This window comes from Anomaloglossus baeobatrachus, chromosome 12, assembly GCF_048569485.1.
Source record: "Anomaloglossus baeobatrachus isolate aAnoBae1 chromosome 12, aAnoBae1.hap1, whole genome shotgun sequence".
Classification (NCBI taxonomy): Eukaryota; Metazoa; Chordata; class Amphibia; order Anura; family Aromobatidae; genus Anomaloglossus; species Anomaloglossus baeobatrachus.
The window spans coordinates 59,844,392-59,870,229 of NC_134364.1; the positions used below are offsets into that span (position 1 = coordinate 59,844,392).

The following is a 25,838-nucleotide window of genomic DNA, read 5'->3' on the forward strand; positions in this document are numbered from 1 at the left end:
TTCCAGGTCTGTCTCTTTCCCCGTCTGTCTCTTTCCCCGTCTGTCTCTTTCCCCGTCTGTCTCTTTCCCCGTCTGTCTCTTTCCCCGTCTGTCTCTTTCCCCGTCTGTCTCTTTCCAGGTCTGTCTCTTTCCCCGTCTGTCTCTTTCCAGGTCTGTCTCTATCAAAGTCTGTGTCTTTCCCCATCTCTCTTTGTCTGTCTCTCTGGCGGTCTCCTCCTTCCCTGTCTGCATGTCTGTGTCTGTCTGTTTCCAGGTCTGTCTGTTTCCAGGTCTGTCTGTTTCCAGGTCTGTCTGTTTCCAGGTCTGTCTGTTTCCAGGTCTGTCTCTTTCCCCGTCTGTCTCTGTCTGTCTCTTTCACCGTCTGTCTCTGTCTGTCTCTGTCTGTCTCTTTCCCTGTCTCTCTGTCTGTCTCTCTCTCTGTCTGTCTCTCTCTATCTGTCTGTTTCCGTCTCCCCACCGACATCTTATTACCTCACATATAAGCTTCTTATACTATGAATGTCTTTTGTTCCTATAGCAACCAATCACAGCTCCTACTAATAACCTGTAGTTCCAGGCTCCATTTACTTTAATGAAGACATGTTTTTTGGAGAGTAACTGTAAAGTGCGGGGTTAAATTTTCCTGTCAAAACATAGTCTACGAAGTTCCCTGGGTCACATGAGGTGTCTGTGCAAAATTTCGTGATTGTAAATGTGACGGTGCGGATACACTTTTCGTTTTACTTTTTCCCCATTATGTAGATAGGGGCAAAATTGATTGGTAAATTGGAACGCGCGGGGTTAAAATTTCACCTTACAACATAGCCTATAACGCTCTCGGGGTCCAAAAGTGTGAGTGTGCAAAATTTTGTGGCTGTAGCTGCAACGGTGCAGATGCCAATCCCGGACATACATACACACACACACACATACATACACACACATACATACATACATACATACACACATACATACACATATACATTCAGCTTTATATATATATATATATATATATATATATATATATATATATATATATATATATATATATATATATGTATATGTATATATGTGTGTGTATATATATATATATATATATATATATATATATATATATATATATATATATATATATATATATATATATATATATATATATATACATTATAATTTACTTAATATTAGACTTTTACTTGTCTTTATTTGTCTTGTTGTTGATGGTGTGAGGCCAAAATGATCAAAATGGCGCACAGGAGGTCATACATTTTGTGGAAAATAAATAACATGCTCTTTATTTTTGTCTTTCATGAGTAACCATTGTTTGACTTTTTTTCATTTATATGTAATATATCTTAGCTCTATCAGCTTCTTTCTCCTCCTGGACTGTCACATGGACATTTTTACAAAGTTCGCAGATTGTCATGGTGGCGTCAGGTTCTGTTCAGTTTGCAGATTCTGACACTCAGCCTGAGAAATTCTCGAGTCTATAATCAGAGCAGTCAGACTCGGGAGTCGACCTGCAGAGTGGTAATTCATAGACAGGCTATCAAGAGTTAATTTCTGCTGATCTGCTTTTTAGTCTCCTTTGATCACATGTTGTGGGGGAGCCAATCACATCTGCTCCCCTCCTATATATGCTGGCTAGATCCTTCCACCTATGCTAGCTATAGTTTATCTAAGGACCGTTTCACACATCCGGCATATTGCCGGATCTGGCACACTCCAGTACAGTGTAATACAGTACAATGGCATCGTGGCAAGCTCTGGTCACATGCTGTCATGTGATCAGAGCATGTGACTGGACCTTGCCGCGATGCCATTGTACAATGATGTGTGAAACGGGCCTTAGGTGGTCTAGTGAGATGTTGTGATCCAGACTATCTGATGGTTGTTATATTTGTTCCGGAGTGCAGTTGTGGCGTTTACCCTTATTGTCTTTTGTGGTAAACTCCATGCTCTTGTTTTTCTCCTTAGTCTCTCATTGTTTGTTCCTGTGTGTTTGCAGTGTGTCAGAGTTTTGGTTTTCACTTGTCTGTTGATCTGTTTTCCTTCACACTCCTGCCCCGTCCTTCCCTGCTGGGAGTGGGGGTATCAGGGTATTACTGGTCAGGAGCATAGCCAGGAACGAGACTCTGGCATCTCCACCATCAAGAGTAACCCTGAGGTTAGGGATAGGCTAGGATCCCTTAGTGTGAGGGACAGCATAGGAGCCTCTGTCCTTTTGCTATCCTAACAAACACCTTGTAACATGGACTGATTACTCATTCCCAAAATTTTCAACTCATGGGTAACCTCTATCTTCAGCGAATACACACTTTCCCATTACTGAGATAAATGACAGTTGGTGCTCATAAACATCTATGGAGAAGGTCGGTGTTGGCCGCTGGCTCCTCCATAGCATTCTAGAAGCACCAACTTTCATTTCCTATCTCAATAAGGAGAACATCTGTCTTCACTGAATTTAAATTTTAGCCATGAATTGTGAATGAATAATCGTCCAAGAGGAGAAAGAAGATTTCTCTGATCGCAAAAGTGTTATGTATCCAAATCTAAAACTATGTGAAAGCCATATGGTAACAGCCAAAAAAGAAAATGCCAGAACTGCCAGGCTTCAGTCACTGCACTTGCTCCAAAAATAAAATTAAAAGCGGTCAAAGCATCATATTTACCCCAAATGTTACCAATAGTGATGAGCGAACACTACCATGCTCAGGTGCTCGGTACTGGTAACTAGTGATGAGCGGGCACTACCATGCTCAGGTGCTCGGTACTGGTAACTAGTGATGAGCGGGCACTACCATGCTCAGGTGCTCGGTACTGGTAACTAGTGATGAGCGGGCACTACCATGCTCAGGTGCTCGGTACTGGTAACTAGTGATGAGCGGGCACTACCATGCTCAGGTGCTCAGTACTGGTAACTAGTGATGAGTGGGCACTACCATGCTCAGGTGCTCAATACTGGTAACTAGTGATGAGTGGGCACTACCATGCTCAGGTGCTCAATACTGGTAACTAGTGATGAGTGGGCACTACCATGCTCAGGTGCTCAATACTCGTAACTAGTGATGAGTGGGCACTACCATGCTCAGGTGCTCAATACTGGTAACTAGTGATGAGCGGGCACTACCATGCTCAGGTGCTCGGTACTGGTAACTAGTGATGAGCGGGCACTACCATGCTCGGGTGCTCAATACTCATAACTAGTGATGAGTGGGCACTACCATGCTCAGGTGCTCGGTACTGGTAACTAGTGATGAGCGGGCACTACCATGCTCAGGTGCTCAATACTCATAACTAGTGATGAGTGGGCACTACCATGCTTGGGTGCTCGGTACTGGTAACTAGTGATGAGTGAGCACTACCATGCTCAGGTGCTCAGTACTGGTAACTAGTGATGAGCGAGCACTACCATGCTCGGGTGCTGACTACCCCTGATCATGGTAGTGCTCACTCATCACTAGTTAAGCGTACTGAACACCCGAGCATGGTAGTGCCCGCTCATCACTGGTTACGAGTACTGAGCACCCGAGCATGGTAGTGCCCGCTCATCACTAGTTACGAGTACTGAGCACCCGAGCATGGTAGTGCCCGCTCATCACTAGTTACGAGTACTGAGCACCCGAGCATGGTAGTGCCCGCTCATCACTAGTTACGAGTACTGCGCACCTGAGCATGGTAGTGCCCGCTCATCACTAGTTACGAGTACTGAGCACCTGAGCATGGTAGTGCCTGCTCATCACTAGTTATGAGTACTGAGCACCTGAGCATGGTAGTGCCTGCTCATCACTAGTTACGAGTACTGAGCCCCTGAGCATGTTAGTGCCCACTCATCACTAGTTACGAGTACTGAGCCCCTGAGCATGGTAGTGCCCGCTCATCACTAGTTACGAGTACTGAGCCCCTGAGCATGGTAGTGCCTGCTCATCACTAGTTACGAGTACTGAGCCCCTGAGCATGGTAGTGCCCACTCATCACTAGTTACGAGTACTGAGCCCCTGAGCATGGTAGTGCCCGCTCATCACTAGTTACGAGTACTGAGCCCCTGAGCATGGTAGTGCCCGCTCATCACTAATTACGAGTACTGAGCCCCTGAGCATGGTAGTGCCCGCTCATCACTAGTTACGAGTACTGAGCCCCTGAGCATGGTAGTGCCCACTCATCACTAGTTACGAGTACTGAGCCCCTGAGCATGGTAGTGCCCGCTCATCACTAGTTACGAGTACTGAGCCCCTGAGCATGGTAGTGCCCGCTCATCACTAGTTATGAGTACTGAGCACCTGAGCATGGTAGTGCCCGCTCATCGCTACATAAATGTTGGGCATCTTCGTAATCGCACGGAGTTGAAAAATTATGGTAACCCCGCAAACCTTATTTTACTGGATTTGTTGTTCTCCCCCATTTTTCAGTACGTCATATGCTAAAATAATGGTGGCATTGAAAAATAGAACTCGTCCGCGAAACAAGCTCTCGTATGACTACGTGGATGGAACAATAGTAATAAAACAAAAAGTCATGGTTCTGGGAAGAAGGAAAGAAAAATACCGAAACTGCAAAAACTAAAATTGGCGTCGGAGGGAAGGGATTAGAGACGGCGCCACCGGAGCGGCCTTGATCTACTTTGGTCCCTGATTTCAGCTCCGATCTTTATTTAGAGAACTCATCATTCCACACCTTGCTTGGAACCTGACGTGCATAAATAGATGCAAATCATAGAGATTACCATTTTACCTCCCACACAATGGAAAGAATATAGCAATTCTTTGTGTCGGGCTCGACTATAATTATTAAAATGAAGCAATTACAGGAAAGAATACAGAGGAGACGGATAGGAGGAGTAATTATAGCACAGAGGTAAAGGAGTCGGCTGCTCCGTATGGCAAGAATGTATCTGTACAGAAAACCTCCACAAACGAGAAGTGCCTCATAGTGTAACTGGGTCCTGCGTTACAGAGAGCGATGGAATATCGAGAGCGGGAGAAGTCAGATCATCCGAATTATCCCCAGACTAAGGAGCGCCGCGTGTGTAAACATTGTTTGCAAGGAGCAATTAGCTATAAACTGACACAAAACCAGTATAATTACAGCAGTTCAGCGACTAAGTCCACATGTGCGACATTAGATAATGCATCCAGCGCTTCAGGTTGTGTTTCCATGTTTTATCTTATTATTTCAACAGTCATACGTGGTATATATATTGCAATTAACAAATTAAGAAAGTCAATTCTGCATCTATCAACTTTTAGCTGCCTATACTTCCCATTTCCAGCCTGCGAATGCATAGAAATGTCCGAAGTCATAAAAAAATCCAAATACAAGAAAGGGGAGGGGGAGGAGGGAGATGAAGCTGCAGCTTTTTTTCCCTACAGTGCCTCAAAAAAGTATTCACACCACTTTTCTACATTTTTTCACGTCACACCCACATACCTAGATGTATTTTACTGGGATTTAATGATGTACCAACACTAAGTAACAAGTATTCGTGACGTGTAAAGGAAATGTTCCCTGGTTTTCTAAATATTTTAAAAATATAAATTTGAAAATTGTAACGTGCATTTGTATTCAGCCCCCCTGAATTAATATTTTGTAGAATCACCTTTTGCTGTAGTTACTGCTGCATGTCTTTTGGGGTCTGTCTCTCCAGCTTTGCACCTCTAGAGGCTGACATTTTTGCCTCTTCTTCTTTGAACACGAGCTCTATCTCAGTGAGATTAGATGGAGATGACTGATGGAGACATGTTCTCAACGGGATTTCGGCCTGGGCTGTGACTGGGCCGCTCAGACACAGGAATATGCTCTGATCTAAACCCTCCATTGTCGCTCTGGCAGGATGTTTAGGGTCTTGTCCTGCTGGTAGGTGAACCTATGCTCCAGTCACAAGTCTTTTGCAGCCTCTAACAGATTTTCCTCCGGTATTGCCCTGTATTTAGCTCCATTCATCTTCCTATCTGACCAGCTTTCTGCCCCTGCTGTAGAAAAGCCTCCTCACCTCAGCATGCTGCCACCACCATGTGTGATGGTGGGGATGGTGTTATCAGGGAGATGTGCAGCATTAGTTTTCTGCCACAAATAGCATTTTGCATTTAGCCCCGAAAGCCCTTCATTGGTGTCCTATGTGACCAGAGCACCTTCTGCATGCTTGCCATGTCCGCTTCACGTCATGTGGAAGAAGATGCACATTTATTGGAGAGTTTTTGTTTTTTAAACATTGACTTCTAAATCAAATGCAGTAGAAAAATGCAAAAAAAAAAACCAAATTAATATATTTTTTTCAGTATTTTTTCTTCTTCTTTTATTACCATGGATTCTAATAACTCCATGTCCAAAAATTGCCTAGGAAAAACTAAATTTGGAGCATTTTATTTTCTACAAAAAACACTCCCAGAATTGACGCCGCTTTTATTTTCAGGGGAAAAAAACCAACAAAATAACATAAAAAAAAACCAGCTGATGATGAAGACCAGTGATGGAACTGATGAGGGATTAGGAGAACCAGGGATGGAGATGATGAAGAGGACCAGTGATGGAACTGGTGAAGGATGAGGAAGACCAGGGATGAAGCAGGTGAGGGATGAGGAGGACCAGGGATGCAGCAGGTGAGGGATGAAAAGGACCAGGGATGGAGCAGGTGAGGGATGGAGAGGACCAGGGATGGAACTGATGAGCCATGAGGAGGAAATGGGATGGAGCTGATGAGGGATGAGGAGGACCAGGGATGGAACTGATGAGTGATGAGGAGGAAATGGGATGGAGCTGATGAGGGATGAGGAGGACCAGGGATGGAACTGATGAGGGATGAGGACGAAAAGCGATGAAGCTGGTGAGAGAGGGATAAGGAGGACCAGGAATGGAGCTGGTGAGGGATGAGGATGACCAGGGATGCAGCTGATGATGAAGACCAGTGATGGAACTGATGAGGGATTAGGAGAACCAGGGATGGAGATGATGAAGAGGATCAGGGATGGAGCTGGTGAGGGATAAAGGGGACCAGGGATGGAGTGATGAGGAGGACCAGGGAGGTAGCTAGTGAGGAATGAAGAGGACCAAGGATAGAGCTGGTGAGGCATGAGGAGGACCAGGGATGGAGTAGGTGAGGCATGAGGAGGACCAGGGATGGAGCAGGTGAGGCATGAGGAGTACCAGGGATGGAGCAGGTGAGGCATGAGGAGAACCAGGGATGGAGCAGGTGAGGGATGAGGAGGACCAGGGATGGAACAGGTGAGGGATGAGGAGGACCAGGGATGGAACAGGTGAGGGATGAGGAGCACCAGTGAAGGAGCAGGTGAGGGATGAGGAGGACTAGGGATGGAACTGATGAGCAATGAGGAGGAAATGGGATGGAGCTGATGAGGAATGAAGAAGACCAGGGATGGAGCTGATAAGGGATGAGGAGGACCAGGGATGGAACTGATGAGGGATGAGCATGAAAAGCGATGAAGCTGGTGAGGGATTAGGAGGACCAGGGATGGAGCTGGTGAGGGATGAGGATGACCAGGGATGCAGCTGATGATGAAGACCAGTGATGGAACTGATGAGGGATGAGGAGAACCAGGGATGGAGATGATGAGGAGGACCAGGGATGGAGCTGATGAGGAGGACCAGGGATGGAGCTGATGAGGAGGACCAGGGATGGAGCTGATGAGGAGGACCAGGGATGGAGCTGATGAGGAGGACCAGGGATGGAGCTGATGAGGAGGACCAGGGATGGAGCAGGTGAGGAGGACCAGGGATGGAGCTGATGAGGAGGACCAGGGATGGAGCTGATGAGGAGGACCAGGGATGGAGCTGATGAGGAGGACCAGGGATGGAGCTGATGAGGGATAAAGAAGACCAGGGATGGAGCTGATGAGGAGGACCAGGGATGTAGCTAGTGAGGAATGAAGAGGACCAGGGATGGAGCTAGTGAGGAATGAAGAGGACTAGGGATGGAACTGATGAGGAGGACCAGGGATGGAGCTGATGAGGGATAAAGAGGACCAGGGATAGAACTGATGAGAAGGACCAGCGATGGAGCTAGTGAGGGATAAAGAGGACCAGGGATGGAGCTGATGAGGAGGACCAGGGATGGAGCTGATGAGGAGGACCAGGGATGGAGCTGATGAGGGATAAAGAGGACCAGGGATGGAGCTGATGAGGAGGACCAGGGATGGAGCTGTCAGGGATAAGGAGGACCAGGGATGGAGCTGTGAGGGATGAGGAGGACCAGGGATGCAGGAGGATGACGCAGCCTCTCCTCATCCTGTCTCCAGGCAGCTGCGCCTTTTGCGCATCCTCTCTAGGAGCTCGACCTCCGTGGATGGAAAATGGCGCTGAATAATTTCCTCTTCGCCCAGTGCGTCCTGTATTTCCTGGCCTTCCTCTTCAGCTTCATCGCCGTGGTGCCTCTCTCCGAGAACAGCGCGGACTTCCACGGGAAATGTCTGCTGTTCACGGAGGGCTTGTGGCTGAGCGGGAACGTGAGCCTGGAGCGGGAGCACTTCACGGTGGACGAGTGGGGGCCGGAGTCCGCCTGCAGGTTCAGCGTGTTCTCCGGGGTGCTGGCGCTGCTGGCCGCGGCGGTGCAGGCCTGGAGGAGCCTCTTCTTCCTGTGCAAGGGCCACGAGGAGTGAGTATGAGGAGCCGCTCTGCTGCACGCGGCCCGGGGCCCTGCGGGGCTGGAGGTCACATCACGCCTGGCGTCCCACTGGTGGGCACAGGCAGGAGAGGGCCTTGTAGCTCGAGTTTGTCATAATGCACAATTCCTGCTGCTTTGGAGTTAGTAGTGACCCCCTTACTCCTGTGTGGCCGCACATGCTGCACCAATTATATGTCCACCTATGCGGTCTCCAGCCATCCACATGTCTCTGGAACAGGGCCAGCTCCGGGTCTGCTCTGGGTCTGTGCATGCTCTGGGTCTGTACCTGTTCCAGGTCTGTGCATGCTCTGGGTCTGTACCTGTTCTAGGTCTGTGCTGGTTCTGGGTCTGTACCTGTTCTAGGTCTGTGCAGGTTCTGGGTCTGTGCCGGCTCCAGGACTATGCTGGTTCCAGTTCTGTGCTTGGTCTGTGGTGGCTCTGGGTCTATGTTGGGTTTGTGCCGGCTCCTGATCTGTGCTGGCTCCGGGTCTATACAGGGTCTGTGCTGGTTCTGGGTCTGTGCTGCCTCCGCTCTCTGCTGGGTTTGTGCCGGCTTTGGTTCTGTGCATGCTCTGGATCTGTGCCGGCTCCAGGACTATGCTGGTTCTAGGTCCGTGCGTGGTCTGTGGCGGCTCTGGGTCCATGCCGGGTCTCTGCCGGCTCCGGGTCTGTGCCGGGTCTGAGCATGCTCCAGGTCTGTGCTGGTTCCAGGTCTGTGCAGGGTTTGTGCTGGTTCTGAGTCTGTGCAGGGTCTGTGCTGGTTCCAGGTCCGTTCTGGGTCTGTGCCGGCTCCAGGACTATGATGGTTCCAGGTTTGTGCTTGATCTGTGGCAGCTCTGGGTCCATGTTGGGTTTGTGCTTGCTCCTGATCTGTGCTGGCTCTGGGTCCGTACAGGGTCTTTACTGGGTTTGGGTCTGTGCCGGCTGCAGGTCTGTGCTGGTTCCAGGTCTGTGCTGGCTCTGGGTCTGTGCCAGTTCCAGGACTGTGGCGGCTCCGGGTCTTGTGCTGGCTCCGGGTCTTGTGCTGGCTCCGGGTCTTGTGCCGGTTCCGGGTCTTGTGCCGGCTCTTGGTCTTGTGCCGGCTCTTGGTCTTGTGCTGGCTCCCGGTCTGTGCTGCCTCCGGGTCTGTGCTGCCTCCGGGTCTGTGCTGCCTCCGGGTCTGTGCTGCCTCCGGGTCGTGCTGGCTCCCGGTCTGTGCTGCCTCCGGGTCTGTGCTGACTCCGGGTCTGTGCTGGCTATGGGTCTTGTGCTGGCTATGGGTCTTGTGCCGGCTCCGGGTCTTGTGCCGGCTCCGGGTCTTGTGCCGGCTCCGGGTCTTGTGCCGGCTCCGGGTCTTGTGCCGGCTCCGGGTCTTGTGCCGGCTCCGGGTCTGTGCCAGCGCTTTGGTGACAGTCCCAGTGACCCTTCTGCACTTTCACCTTTTCCTTCTCTCCCTGGACCTGGGACTTTGGCCTCGTTTTCAGCTGTGGGTTTGATCTTCACCATTCTGGGGTCCGTAGGACTTTCTTGTCTCCTTATTTATGTATTTATTGTTTACTATTTGGGATAAATATTTGTTTTATTGTTTTGAACAGCTACAAACAATAATTTCCACATTTTATTTCTCTACATTTTTAGATTTTTTTTCCAGGGAAACAGCGGGAGATCTGTACTAATTTATTTTTCCATGTTTTATTGGTCGTCCTGGGAATCACCTGCGATCACTCGATCACTACTGTAATATTATCGATTTCCTATGAAGCCCGGGCATCAGTCGCCATCCGGTATTATCACTGCGGGGTCCCGACTAAGCCGGGGGGCTGATTTGGAGACAGGATGGTCATCACCTTCAATTCCAACCACTTAGATGCCAATGTCAGGACTAACTGGGGTATCTAAGGGGTTAAACTGCGGCAGTGAGAGATTAGCAGGTAGAGCAGCTGTGGATCTCCTAATCCGCAGCTCCAGGGTTTTATTCTACAGATGTAGCAGAGTTGAATTGGTCCTTTTTAACCATTGTTGCACTAAAAATACAAAGGGCACTTTACAAACTTAGCTCTGCTACATCTGTGCTTCGTCAAGCATTGTTAAATGGAGATTGTCGCCTCTAGGGTGCTACTAAAGTGCCACATCCGCTGTGTTTCCAGGATGGGTGGGGGTCCTAGAGATCAGACCCCCCCAACTATCAGAAAGTGATGACCTCTCCATCCCCATACAAGATGACATCTGACATCTAAACAGCGCCACTCCTGTCCGTAGGTTGTGTCTTGTATTGCAGGTTCTCTCCATTGAAGTGAATAGTCCTTGGATTGCGCTATTTAAAATGAGGCGCCACTTTAGGGTGTATGATTTCAAATCTCATTAAGCAGAAAAATAAAGGGATTTAGGTGACGCGGATAATGACACGAGAGCGGAGTAATCCGGAGCCTCGGCCATCTCCTTGGAGTTATTAATTACCGCCGGCGTCTGGGGACAGCGCGTATCCCCGCGCCGCACTCTGCTGCTTCTGCTCTTTTCGTCTTCTCATGAGTTATATTGTGTTTCTTTTTTATTGCAGCTCCTTCTTTTACGCCTTCCTGAATCTGCTGATCAGCTCCTTTGTGGTTTTCGTTACATTTATTGCCAGCACTATTGTCAGCGTCGGATTTAACATGTGGTGCGATGCCATTACCGAGAAAGGAAGCCGGCCCTACAGGTTGGTGCAAAGATTTACGTCTCCCACTAACGAAGAGAATAACAAGCTGGGACTACACTATTTTTTTTTTATATAGATACAGCGCCCCCCTTTGTGTGTGGCCTGTGTCTGGTATTGCATCTTAGGCTGCTTTCACACCTCCGGTTTTAGCAGAGCCGGCCAATCCGGCTCTAAAACCTATGCAACGGATGCGGCGACAATACCGCATCCTTTGCATACGTTTTTTACATGCAGCCCGTCCGTTTTTTGCCGCTTGCGGCAGGCTACTGAGCATGCGCAGTGGAAAAAAACGCATGCGACGGCCGGATGCGGTGTTTGCCGCAGGACGCCGCATGCGGTGTCCATAGGCATGCATTGAAAATTGCGCCGCATCGGGCTGATGCGGCGCGATGCGTTGTTTTTTTTGACGGACAAAAAAATCGTGCCAGGCAACGTTCCATCCAGCCGCCGCATCTGCTAAATCTGCCACATGCGGCAAAAAATGGACGGAACGCAATCCCATGCGGCACAATATGGCACTAATGTAAGTCTATGCAAAAAAAAACCGTAACCGGCAGCAAAAAAAAACGGTTGCTTTTTTTCTGCAAAGCGCCAGATTGTGCCGCACAGGAAAAACCGGATGTGTGAAAGCAGCCTTAGACCAATTCTGGTAAATGGGCTACAGTATCGTGACCCTAGTATTATTGAAGTCAATGAGGAACTCGAGCATTTTTCCGGAAGATTTCCCCATTGACTTCCATTATATTTGGTACTTGAGTCGCGCCCACGGTAGTGTTCACTCATCACTAATGTTGTAGTCTTTTTATTTCTTTACAACAGCAGAAACCTGCAAAGCAGGTAAATATTGCCCAATAGTCCAATATATACAAGATAATAGCAGGGACTAAAACTTAACTTTTAATACTCCAGATAAAAATATATCAATGTTACAAAAGTGCAGTAAAATTGCCAAATGGCTATAAACTGAAGTGGTCTCACCCAGATGTTCTCCAGGGATAACAGGACACACCGATCCAGGGTTGATCAGAAGCGGAATAAACCAGGGTAAAGCATTGGGAGATGGTAAAATATAAACCCTGTCGTGCCCCGTGCCAATGCTTCCGCCCTGACAAGGGCAGCGCCCAAGTGAGCTGTCTGCCCCACAACCAAACAAAAAAGCGTTCTCCCAACGCGTTTCCCTCTAAGTGAGAAGAGTTCTTCAGGGGAGAATAAAGAACAATTTGAACAACCTGCAGTGGCAGGGTTCAAGAGGCTGATCAACCTGCAGTGGCAGGGATCAAAGGTACAGGCTATGTGTCCAAGTATAGGGTATAGCATGAACCTAATACTATGCAGGGAGTCGCCACTGTACGTTGGTGACGGGCCCCCTGTACGGAGTGATTGGATGGGGAAGCTTTGTTTGATCATAATACTGTTTATCGCTAAACCGGATGTGACCTCATTGATTGACGTTTTTCCCATCCAATGGGTGCTTATGCGTTCCAGACTGGAGCGCGGAAGTCTGCCGGTCATGTGACCGGAAGTGATCTCAGACGCCGACAGTGTGGGCACGAATGGAGAATTATGCAGGGTGCTTCCCTGCACAGCCGAAGGTAATGATTAATTAGCAATGGGTATATAGCGATCTTAGGCACCAGTGTCCATGTACCACCCTATACTTGGACACATAGCCTGTACCTTTGATCCCTGCCACTGCAGGTTGATCAGCCTCTTGAACCCTGCCACTGCAGGTTGTTCAAATTGTTCTTTATTCTCCCCTGAAGAACTCTTCTCACTTAGAGGGAAACGCGTTGGGAGAACGCTTTTTTGTTTGGTTGTGGGGCAGACAGCTCACTTGGGCGCTGCCCTTGTCAGGGCGGAAGCATTGGCACGGGGCACGACAGGGTTTATATTTTACCATCTCCCAATGCTTTACCCTGGTTTATTCCGCTTCTGATCAACCCTGGATCGGTGTGTCCTGTTATCCCTGGAGAACATCTGGGTGAGACCACTTCAGTTTATAGCCATTTGGCAATTTTACTGCACTTTTGTAACATTGATATATTTTTATCTGGAGTATTAAAAGTTAAGTTTTAGTCCCTGCTATTATCTTTTTATTTCTTCACATTTTTGATCCATGGATCAATGCAGTCCATTGAATCCAACCCTGTGTTATCCATTTTTTCTTTTCTGAGTAGTAGCAACGTGGAATTTTCTATTCTTTGCATATAGGAAAAAAAGCCCATAAAAATTAAGAGATGGTCCAAAAATGTATGCGGAATGATGACAAATAGTAATTTTTTCATATGCAAAAAAACAACCAAACTGATGTCTGATGGAGTCTAGAGATGGGCGAACCTGCAGATGTTCGGGTTCGGCGGGTCCAGCCTAGCCGAGTTCCCGCGTTGCTGTCACACTATTTTCCGAGTCCACTCATTAAGTCTCATGAACATTCACTGCTTTCCCCACCCACCATTTGTGACAAGGTCTGTGATTCGTTGCCCTCACACTAGCTGTCTGGGTCCCTGGAGTGTAAAAATAAATAAATATCTTGAAAAAATGGTATGGGGTCCCCCTTATTTTGATACCGAGCGCAGATAAGGCAGACAGCTGGAGGCTTGCATTCTCAGGCTGGGGAGGAACATAATTATTGGGCCCTCCCCAGCATAAAAATAGCAGCCCCAGCCGCCCCAGGATTGGTGCATCCATTAGATATGCCAATCCTGGCACTTGCATAGCTCATCCTGATTGCCCTGGAGCGGGGACAATTGTAATAATATAAGGGGTTAATGTCAGCTGTGATTTATTGAAAAACTACAGCTGTTAGTAATGTGGAGGGGTATATGAGACAAGCCCATTCCTAATGGTGTAAGTAAAAAGAAATAATCACAAAACACAGAGAAAAATCCTTTATTTAAAAAAAAAAAATCCTCTGTCACTAGTTTATTAGTCTCCAAAACACCCCTGCAGGTCTGACATAATCCACAGTCACAAGGTCCCATGACGGTAACGGCTCTGCTACATCCTGAGGTCGCAGTGCGCTGTCACATCATAATACGTGACCGATTACTGCGGCGTCAAGGACACAGTGATGGAGCCGCAGCAGTGAGTGGTGACATGAGTGAGTTCACCTGAGGTCACAGCTGGCGGTTCCCACGGTACCCCAACTAACTAAAATAACCTGAGCTGAACTCATTGAACTCAAATCTGTTAACCTGGGTTAGATTTCAGTGGTCCTGGATTACTGAATTATTGAGTTCAATGGTGCTGGATTACTTGATTAACTCGCACCATTAAAGTGACTAATCCGGTTATCAAGGACCATTGAACTCAATGCTGGATTACCAGAATGCGCACTCATTTGTGACATGTTTTTTTGCCAGAAGATGCAGATTTGGTGCAGAAATTTCTGCAACACATTTCGGCACCAAATTTCCATCCCCTAGCAGACAAACACACAAATCCGCAACACAGTTTTTGACTCGGTTTTTTGGCAGAAGATGCAGATTTGTAGATGCAGATTTGGTGCAGAAATTTCTGCACATCTACTTAGATAAAAAATGCACAGAATGGTTACGCCGTTTTTGACACTGTTGTTTTGTGCGTCTTTCTGCCAAGGAGATGCAGATTTGGTGCAGAAATTTCTGCACATCTACTTAGATAAAAAATGCACAAAATGGTTACGCCGTCTTTGACACTGTGTTGTTTTGTGCGTCTTTCTGCCAGGAAATGCAGATTTGGTGCAGAAAGTTGTTGCAGATATTTCTGCACCAAATCTGCATCTCCTGGCAGAAAACTGCGTAAAAAATGTTTGCGAATTCCGGTAATCCAGCATTACTGTATTATTCATTTCAGTGGTACCAGTTGATCAGGTAATGTGGCACCATTGAAGTCAGTAATCTGTTAATCCAAGATCGGATTTTTGTTCAATGAGTTCACCTGAAGTCACAGCTGGGGCACCGTGGGAACCACCATCTGTGACCTCAGGTGAACTTACTGACATCACAGCACTCACGGCTCCATCACTGTATCCTGTAGGCCACCATGATCAGTCATGGTTTCTAATGTGACCGTGCACTGTGACCTCAGATGTATTAGAGTTGGGATCTTCATGGGACATCGTAGTGTGGATTACGTCCAGCCTGCTGGGGTGTTTTAGGGGGTTTATAAATTGGACAAAGAGGGTATTTTTTGTTTTCTGTGTTTTGTGTTTATTTTGCTTACACAATTAGTAATGGGAAAGGTCTCATAGACCCTTTCCCATTACAAACCTTGGGCTTGATAACAGCTGTGATTTTTTGACAAATCACAGCTCTCATTAACCCCTTATATTATTCAGATTGCCACCACTCCAGGGCAATCGGGATGAGCAGGATAAACGCTAGGCTTCGCGCATCTAATGCAAGCGCCAATTCTGTGGCAGCAGTGAACTGCTATTTTTAGGCTGGGGAGGCTGGAGTCCAATAATCATGGGCCTCCCCAGCCTGAGAATACCAGCCCCCAGCTGCCTGCTTTATCTTGTCTGGGTATCAAAATTTGCAGGGGGATCGGACGCCGTTTTCTAAAACTATTTAAATAAAAAAGGCTGCATGGGGTCCCTCGTATTTTGATACACAGCCAAGATAACTCACACACAGTCGGGGGCTGCAGCCTCCAGTTGTCTGCTTTATCTGTGCTGAGTATCAATATACGAGGCCATTTTTTCCAATTATTTTTTTTTTACTCTCCACTTTGGGGCCCAGACGCCTAGTGTGAGGGCAACCAATCACAGACGCCGACAGTCTGACTGCAACCAATCACAGACAGTTACAGTGGGTGGGGGAAGTAGTGAATATTCATGAGAATTAATGAACAGGCCCGGAAGCAGTGAGACAGCTGCACGGGAACTTGGCAAGTATGATTGTCCTGCTTTAACCCGAACAGTAACACAGACTTCCCTGAGGAGCCCATGTTCTGGGTTTGCCCATCACTAATGGAGTCCTCAGACATAAGGGCAAGAAATGTCACCAAAATGGCGTCTACGTCCAATATCCAGCCCCGCTTTGTTGTGATACTAAAGGGCCTGAATTTGTTCTTCCACCTTTTCTTTCCATCACTTGGGCCTCTGCATTTTTGAAAGAGCCTACAAAGTGTGGGGGGTCATTGTGCTTTTCCCACCTCTTATATGAGGAGAATGGACACAGGGGTTTCACCACCCGTGTGTGGCTTGTAGCCGGCATGGTCGCCCCCTTGCACAATGGAACAGTAATGTAATACTACTTGGGATCTTAAAGGGTTTCTCCAACGGTGCGCTCTTCCACGTGTCTGTGACACTGGTGGTCGTAAACCAAACTTGTACTGGCGTCGTCATTGGCACCGACCACTTCCGATGCTGCCAGAGAACCCTTCCAATGATGCCTACAAACAAAAATTGAAGTAGCCATCCTTCACTTATTCCATTTACCTTTTCAAGTTGGTGGATCAGTGGCAGACCGAAACCAAAATTATTATTTAAGTGTCAAAAATCTAGAAATAATGGCTTTCATATTTTGGGTTAAGTTTAGTAAATAAAGAAGAAAATGATCTTCTATAATGAATGGTATAAGGGGTTTCCTATATGACGCCAATTTGTGAACCTAGAAGGGGATGCAATGAAATTGTGGTCAACACTAAGGCGGGCTTTGGACACTATGACATCGCAGGTGCGATGTCGGTGGGGTCAAATCGAAAGTGACGCACATCCGGCTACATGTCGTAGTGTGCCAATCCTTTTTGATACGATTAACGAGCGCAAAAGCATCGTTATCGTATCATCGGTGTAGGGTCCGACATTTCCATAATGCCGGTGCAGCGACGGGTACGATGTTGTTCCTCGTTCCTGCGGCCACACACATCGCTGTGTATAAAGCCGCAGGAGCATCTCCTACCTGCGTCCCGGCTACAATGCGGAAGGAAGGAGGTGGGCGAGATATTTACGTCCTACTCATCTCTGCCCCTACGCTGCTATTGGCCGCCTGCCGTGTGACGCCGCACGACCCGCCCCCCTTAGGAAGGAGGCGGTTCGTCGGCCATAGCGACGTCGCAGGGCAGGTGAGTGCATGTGAAGCTGCCATAGCAATAATGTTCGCTACGCTAGCAATCACAAAATATCGCTGGTGCGACGGGGGCGGGGACTATCGCGCTCGGCATTGCAGCATCGGCTTGCGATGTCGCAACGTGCAAAGTACCCCTAAGGACTATAAGGCCATGTGCACACATTCAGTATTTTGTGACTTTCTCACCTCAGTTTTGTAGCCAAAATCAGGAGTGGGTGATAAATCCAGACGTGATGCCCGTGTTACTATTATACTTTTCCTGTGATTGCTCCACTCCTGATATTGGCTACAAATACTGAGGGAAAATACTGAGCAAACACCGTATTTGGCCCAAATCCCTTTTTGCCAACAAAATTAGGATCTGTAAGCGCCAGACTGTCCGGTTACAATGATGATGTGCACCAAGAGGGGGCGCTATTTTACCCTTGCCTAGAGGGGAGCACTATTTTACCCTCACCTAGAGGGGGGCACTATTTTACCCTCACCTAGAGGGGGGCACTATTTTACCCTCACCTAGAGGAGGGCACTATTTTACCCTCACCTAGAGGAGGGCACTATTTTACCCTCACCTAGAGGAGGGCACTATTTTACCCTCACCTAGAGGAGGGCACTATTTTACCCTTACTTAAAGGAGATACTATTTTACCCTTACCTAGAGGGGGGCACTATATTTTAACCTTACCTAAAAGGGGGCACTATTTTACCTCTACTTAGAGGAGAGCGCTATTTTACCATTAAAGGGGTGCACTATTTTACCCTCACCTACAGGGGCACTATATTACCCTTACTTATAGGGGAGCACTATTTTACCATTAAAGGAGGGGACTATTTTCCCCTTACTTAGAGGGGGCACTATTTTACCCTTTCCTAGAGGGGGGCACTATTTTACCCTTACCTAGAGGGGGGCGCTATTTTACCCTCACCTAGAGAGGGGCGCTATTTTACCCTCACCTAGAGAGGGGCGCTATTTTACATTTAATTTGGGTTTGTATTTCCTATCGATATTATGAAAAACAAATTAATGTTTCTCATCCTAAATCTATTTTCCTTGTGTGAAGTTGTGAAGAACTCCAGGATCGAGACCTCGAGCTCAACTTGGAAAATTCGGCCTTCTATGACCAGTTTGCCATTGCACAGGTAAGTGATAGCTATTTCCATTTCATATACCCTATTGGTGAGTTTAGAGCTGTGGCGGGGCCTGCGGTCACAATCCTTATTTTTTGGCCAGATTTGAGAGTGTGTTTTGCTCTGGCGGAGCTGACATTACACACACAGCAGCCATATAAATTAATAGCTTGCCCAATTGCCTAATTTTCCAAATTGGCGAGTGAAAGAAAAATAAAAGGTATAAGGCCATGTTAACACAGTGGACAGTTTAAATTCGGACCGAGACAAATCTGCCAGCTAAATTAGAAGAAATCTACCTAAATTGAACATAATCCTACCAGTAATTCTAGAACATCATTGTGCCGGCATTAGTCTGAAAAGGACTTAGTGGGAGGAGAGCTGAGGACACACCCAGAGATGATGATTGGCTGAGAGCAGGTGAACAATGCTCCTCCCTCAGTCCTCTTCAGTCTGATGCCACTGCACACAGCCATTCACCACCATGTTCCTTTAATTTTACATGAATTTTAACAAGATATTTGTCCTGTTTCTTGTCTCCTAGTTCGGGCTCTGGGCCGCTTGGCTATCCTGGCTCGGTATTACAATCCTGGCCTTCCTGAAGGTCTACCACAACTATCGCCAGGAAGATTTGCTGGACAGCCTGATTCAAGAGAAGGAGCTGCTGATTGGGAAGTCTTCTTCAAGAAGTTCTCCACAAGAAGAGAAAAGCGGCATGATCTAAAATATGTCTGTGCCCCGCCACCAGCCATGGCCAGATATTTTATTCCAGCGGGTGTGTTCACTAATATAATAATGATGACCACAGTGCCACCTGACCAATGAGTGTCAGAAGATTGTATCTTTTTTTTTCCCTGCAAATTTACGTTTTAAAATATTAATATTTACTATCCCTGCCCCTCCCCCTCAAAAAAATATGAATGTAAAACATCAGTTGCAAAAGTTATGGCACCAGCTCAACTAACCAAGGTCATTCCTCTCTTCAGATCTAAATCCATTAATGTGGGGAACCCTAAACGACCTCGTTGGGGGGAGGCATAAGCTGAGGTTCACATATATTCTGAAAAATCATTTTTTGTGTCATGAATATTGAATTATGCAAAAATAAAAAAAGAGATTAGAGCAATCTTACAACTCTGTTAACAGCTCTATACTTTTGCAATCATTTTGTTGCTCAAATGCATCTGCAGTAATAGCTTTTTTTTCTTTTTTCAATCAAGACTACATACGGAATTTGGTATGCAGCTCCCATGCAGATTTATGTGCCACCGCGGCTACAGACTACAAACACACCCGATTCTGCTCACATCCGCCTGAAATTTCTCACCTATTTCCAGCTAAAGTACATTTTCATTGGACACTGATTCTGCAATCATAACATCATCCGTCTGACTACACCGGGTTTGTTTGTAGTCTGTAGCCATGGAGACACATTGGCTTTTAGAGGAGCTGTAGCCAGAAATCAAGAAAAGGTTGGAAAAGTGAACATCAAGTTTGTAAATATTTAATCATTAATCAGCGGTATGCAAATTAATATTGTTAAAACAAGACTTGAGAATGTATTTAGGAATTGCCTAAACTGCAAGTGTTATATGCAAAATGTGTTTCCTACTGATAATAATAGACCATGGGGCTGCCGGTAATTCAGATTCCTTGTGATTTCCCCACAGACTTTTCAGTACTTTATAGGCTGTATTCTGTTGTGTTGGCCATTCTCAGGTTATATACAGCCATAAACAAGGTCTTTCCTAATAGTCACTGGGATAATTTCATAATATCCTACTGTATATGACTGCTGAAAAGAATAGTTGCTCTATGATTGTGAAAGAGAATCTTCAGGACTTTATAGGCTGTATGCTGTAGTACAGGCTATATGCAGCGCTTAAAGGGACTCTGTCAGGTGATTTTCTAGTACAATACTAATATCTTTTAGTAGGGTTTAAGGAGACCTTTCAGGATAAGTAAGTTTTAGTGCTCTACCTTATCCGGTTATCTTATTGTAAGCTCCATAGAATTCAGTGTGAAGTAGTAGCTAGACAAGCATATGTAAATACAAACTGCATATGCCCTGCTCCCCCCCACCTCTCAGTGCTGGCATCAGTGAAAGTAAATCTGAACAGAGTTTGCACTACTGCCCCTACCCATACTCCCTCCACCTCTCAGCAGTGATAGTAAAGGCTCTAAGAAGTATGGGGAGCAGTGAATATGCAAATTGTGTTTACATACACTTAACTGGCGTGCACAAGACACTGAAATCTATGGAGCTTACAACAAGATAACAGGATAAGGTAGAGCTATAAAACTTACTGATTCTGAAAGGTTTTCTTAAGCCCTATTTAAAGATAACATTAATATTGTGCTACAAAATCACTTGACAGATTGCCTTTAACAACATTTTTACTATTAGTAACAAGAACATCTCATACTATACTAGTATATAGGGCTGTTGTGAATTTAGTTTCCTTGAGAACTCCATGCAGAATAATGAGTATGTTATAGGCTGTGTTCTATGAAAATGCTAATGTAGGTTATTTACAGCCATTATCGTTATCTTTCATAATGATAAATGCACAATAATCTGGTGTGTATGACTGCTGGAAATCCATATTCCAATCGATTTCCTTACAGAATTATCTGTATGTTCTAGGCTGTGTTCTGTAGTACCTGCAAGGTTATATACAGGCATAAACAATTTATTTCCTATGAATAACAGTAATATTCCCACAATAGCCTACTATATAGAGCTGCTGAAAAATCAATTTCCCTGTCATTTCCTTCGACTTTTTGGCAAATTACATTGAATACAGCCTATAAATACCATTCACAGGTTTCAGTTAGACATAAATAAACGCTATCCTAATAGTAACTGGGATCTTTTAATAAATTATATTCCAGCAGCTTTATACAATAGGGAAGATTCTCTTTAATTTCCTTCCAAAATCATCAGTACGTTATAGGCTGTGTTCTATGTAAAGGCCATTCACCGGTTATATACACCGATGATGATGATGATGATGATGATAAAAAGAAAAAGGTTTCTCAACATTATGTATATGGCAGCTGTAAATTTGGGTTCCCTGTGATTTCCTTCCAGAATCATCATTATGTTATAGGCTGTGTTCTATGTAAAGGCCATTCACAGATTTTATCCAGCTATAATTTATGCCTTTCCTAATAATGAAAGAAATAGTTTCTCAACCTTGTGTATAAGGCTGCTGTAAATTCAGGTTCCCCATGATCTCCTTCTAGACTCTTTGGTACATTAAACAGAATACAGCCTATAAATACCATTCACAGGTTACATTTAACCATAATTAAAGTCTATCCTAATAGTAACTGGAATAATTTAATAATTGCCCTATTGTATAAGGCTGCTGGAAATCCAGATTCTCTTTGGTTTACTTCCAAAACCATCGTTGCATTATAGGCTGTGTTCTATGTAAAGGCCATTCGCAGTTTATATACAGCTATATTATACATATTTCCTAATAAGATTGAGAAATTATTTCTTCTATTAAGTATATGGCAGCTGTAAATATGTATATTCAAATTCATTGTCATTTTCATCTTCACTAAGTTATAGGCTGTGTTTTATGTAAAGGCCATTCACAAGTTATATACAGCCACAATCTACGTATTTCCTAATAATAAGAGGAATAATTTCTTAACCTTGTGTATATGGCAGCTGTAAATTTGGGTTCCCTGTGATTTTTATCCAGACTCCTCAGTAAGTTATAGGCTGTAGTTAATGGCTGTATATAGCCTGCCAGTAGTACAGAATACAGCCTATAAAGGTATTTATGATTCTGGAATGAGATCACAAGCAATTTTTTTATTTCCAGAAACCATATTTGCCAAGCTATTATGAGGATATTCTTGTTACAATTAGGAAAGACTGTTGGTATTGGTTTGCACCTGCAGTTTATCTACAGTCATAATGTCTTTCCTATTAATAACATGAATATTTTCATAATAGCTGGTGTATCAGCTGTATAGGCTGTATTCTGTGTAAATGCAAATCAAAGGTTATAAACAGCCATAAACAAGGTCTACCCATAAATTATTGTATTAGGGTTGATAATACCCTATGGTAAATCAGGTTCCTTCCAGACTTAGTTATACAGAACACAGCCTATAAAGTACTGATCTTTCTGGAAGGGAATCTGATTTTCCAGCATCAATGTAACATGGGGTATTCACAACTATAATCTAATAATTCATTATTAGACTTTATAACCTGTATATAACTTGTAAATTGCCTTTACACAGAATACAGCCTATAACATGCCAATGCCATTCACAGGTTTTATACAGCTGTAAACCATGGATATCCTAATAGTAAGTGGAATACATTAGATTAATATTCTACTGTTCAATACTGCTGGAAATTCAGATTTTCTTTGTTTATGGCTGTATATAACCTGTGAATGGCCTTTACATAAAACACAGCCTATAACGTACTGATGATTCCGAAAGGAAATCTGTGTCTTTCTTATTAAGAACAAGAATACTCACAGAATTTCTGGCAGCCCTATATACTAAATTATCATTTTCATCCATACTCATCTGTAAATTATAGAATAGCCTATAAAAAAAGACTAGCCTATGGTATAAGGCTGTTGGAAAGACAGATTATCTTTCTTTATAGTTGTACATTATCTGCATTCACTAAAGAATACAGCCTAAAATGTATTGATTATTCTGGAAGGAAATGAATGTCGTTCTGATCAATATCAAGAGTCTTCTCATAATAGCCTAGCATAAAGGGCTGATAGATATCCAGGTTCCTTTTAATTTACACGGAATACAGCCTATAAGGTAACAATGCCATTCACATCCATAAACACAGTGACTGTGATCATTTATTAATATACCCTATTGTATGGGGCTGACGGAAATTCAGATGTCTGATTTTGTTGCAGATCTGTCAGTTTGTTATAGGCTGTATTCTGTTGTCCCTGAAGATTAGATACAGCCATAACCACTGGTTTATGATCAAGGCTTTCCAGTGTGAAGATGGCGTACGCAATCCGTCCACAGAACCATGTGTATTCCTATGTAACTGAGCAGCATAGATTCTGCTTTATCGTATGTGAATAAGCTCGAGTATTTATTATTCGTACCGATAAATGACGCGCTTCACCCTGTGAGCCTCCACTTGTTATGAATGGAAACGGCCGTCTCTCTATCAATCTCATATCTATTATTTATTTCTTATTTATGTTTTTTCTGCATGATTTGTTGTGTATAGAGATGTATATTATAATTATTATTATTATTCACTTTGCTTGATGTAAATAGATATTTATTTTATGCATTTTCGAAAATTGCAACACATTATGATGGTAATTGCATAATAATAGATAATAAATGCCATAAATAACATCAAGGGGGGTTTCTTTTGTAGGACAGCAATAGGAATTTCAGGGGTTCTTGTTTAAAAGTAGCTTAAAAAAAAAAAGTCAACCCTGTGGCAACATTCATGATGGGAGGAATGTGCTGATTTTGTGGGAGAAAGAGACTTTTTGGTTCTTATCAACATATAACAAGAAGGATATAATTAGCGATGGGGGGCACTATCATGTTCAGTACTTGTAACTAGTGATGAGCGGGCACTACCATGCTCAGGTGCTCAGTACTCGTGACTAGTGATGAGCGGGCACTACCATGCTCGGGTGCTCTGTACTCGTAACTAGTGCGGAGTGGGCACTACCATGATCAGGTACTCGTAACTAGTGATGAGCGAGCAAGTACCGAGCACCTGAGCATGGTAGTGCCCGCTCATCACTAGTTACGAGGACCAAGCACCCAAGCATGGTAGTGCCCGCTCATCACTAATCGATATTATTGTCAGACAAGCGCCTACACAGCAAGACTATTACATCCATATGTAAAAATGTACTGACAGGTTTCCTTTAAAGTTGTATAAGGGTAATGTGTCTTTATAAAAAGGTACAGCACCAACACTGTAGTTATTGGCATATACTATGACACAATTATATACATATACCTGTGAGCAGATTGTGACTTTTTAGCATGCACTGTAGAAACTCCTGTAGGAATCCTGATGATTGTACGCTGCTACACTTACCGCTCAGCTTATTATGTGCTGCAAACTGAAGAATTACATGTACTGCAAACAGCCATACGGTAATATTATTTATTGTCCGGTGCAGACCTATTACTGCTTGTATCAAAGCCGTAAGAGAATATCACCATTTATACTTGAAATAAACCATGAATGATACATCGATGACTGTTTATTTCGATGCATAATTTTGTTGTATTGATGTAGTTTCACATGCAGATTTTACCACTTACACACGGGGATATAACTGCCCCATTGTGTTGATCGGAGCAATTCCCAGCAGATTGTCTCACCACTTATATATCAGTAACCTATGACCTATTCTACGGATAGGTGATCATCTGTTTTCAGCAGACAACCCCCCTTTAAAGATGCCAATAATGTCCTTTTTATGGCAAGTAACAGATCTTCTTTATGGTATACCAGGTTTAAACTGCTTTTTGCAGACAAACCAGTCTAACATATCTAGGTATTATCCCAATGTTCACTCTATAATTTGCCATTCTTTCTTTTTGAGTGGGCTGTCCCTTTTTGTGCCTATACTGCCAGCACTATAGGTGCAGAAGCCTCCTTTTCCTCACTTCCAAACATGAATTACTCCCCCTATTGTCTGATCGTTTGTAGACAGAACAGTAGCAGGGGTTTAGGGTGGGTAATTTGATACATATTAGCTTTTTCAATCTCTACGCCTGTGCTCCTTATTGATAGATAGGAGCACAGGTGTAGAGAGCGAAACCGCTAATAAGGAAAAACTGTGGCGTGGGGTCCTTTGTACTAGTGCTTTATGGATCTTTCTTCATATAGGACTCTTTGTGATCTACCCTATGCCTAGGTGATTAATGTTGTAGTATAAAAAAAAAACCCTGAAATATCACTCCGGCATCGTGGCCAAGAGAGGAAACCCATATTGTCCTCCACGGAACGCCCTGTATTAATATTTGGTTTTCAGTAACACTATGGATGAAGAAACCATTGCAGAAAGTCATTGAGAAACTTGGTTTTCCTCTTCTTGTCCTTCCTACAACTCCTCGGGCTCATAACTGTACATCTCAGTGAGGTGGATCTCCACAAGATGGAGATGAAAGATGGGAAAGGTCCAGTGTGGTCAATCGTGGGATCAAGTTTTACTTCTGATTCACAAGATTCTCGAAAGTCTTCACCAAAACACCAAAGTTCACATTTCTTTTTTGTATCCAGCAAAAGTATTCAACCCCTTCAGTAATGGGTAGGCCAATAAAACAATGTAACCTTATAGAGTCCTTGTTGAAGGCGAGAGATGTTCTATTCCATCCACATTTTCGCCGATGT

General features: G+C 44.7%; 1 protein-coding gene across 1 annotated transcript; it reads left to right on the top strand.

Moving 5' to 3' along the window:
- Nucleotides 1-8,173: 8,173 nt before the first annotated feature.
- TMEM179 (transmembrane protein 179) lies at nucleotides 8,174-24,689 on the top strand. Its single transcript, XM_075330468.1, has 4 exons — nucleotides 8,174-8,581; nucleotides 11,127-11,264; nucleotides 18,376-18,454; nucleotides 18,987-24,689. Exons 1-4 carry the CDS (start codon nucleotides 8,280-8,282, stop codon nucleotides 19,164-19,166), a joined length of 699 nt encoding a protein of 232 aa, XP_075186583.1. The 5' UTR covers nucleotides 8,174-8,279; the 3' UTR covers nucleotides 19,167-24,689.
- The last annotated feature ends 1,149 nt before the right edge of the window (nucleotides 24,690-25,838 follow it).

Coding starts and splice junctions, on each gene's coding strand:
- TMEM179 (XM_075330468.1), top strand. CDS start 8,280: ATGGCGCTGAATAATTTCCTCTTCGCCCAGTGCGTCCTGTATTTCCTG. Junction 8,582..11,126: donor CTGTGCAAGGGCCACGAGGA/GTGAGTATGAGG, acceptor TTTTTATTGCAG/CTCCTTCTTTTACGCCTTCC. Junction 11,265..18,375: donor AAAGGAAGCCGGCCCTACAG/GTTGGTGCAAAG, acceptor CCTTGTGTGAAG/TTGTGAAGAACTCCAGGATC.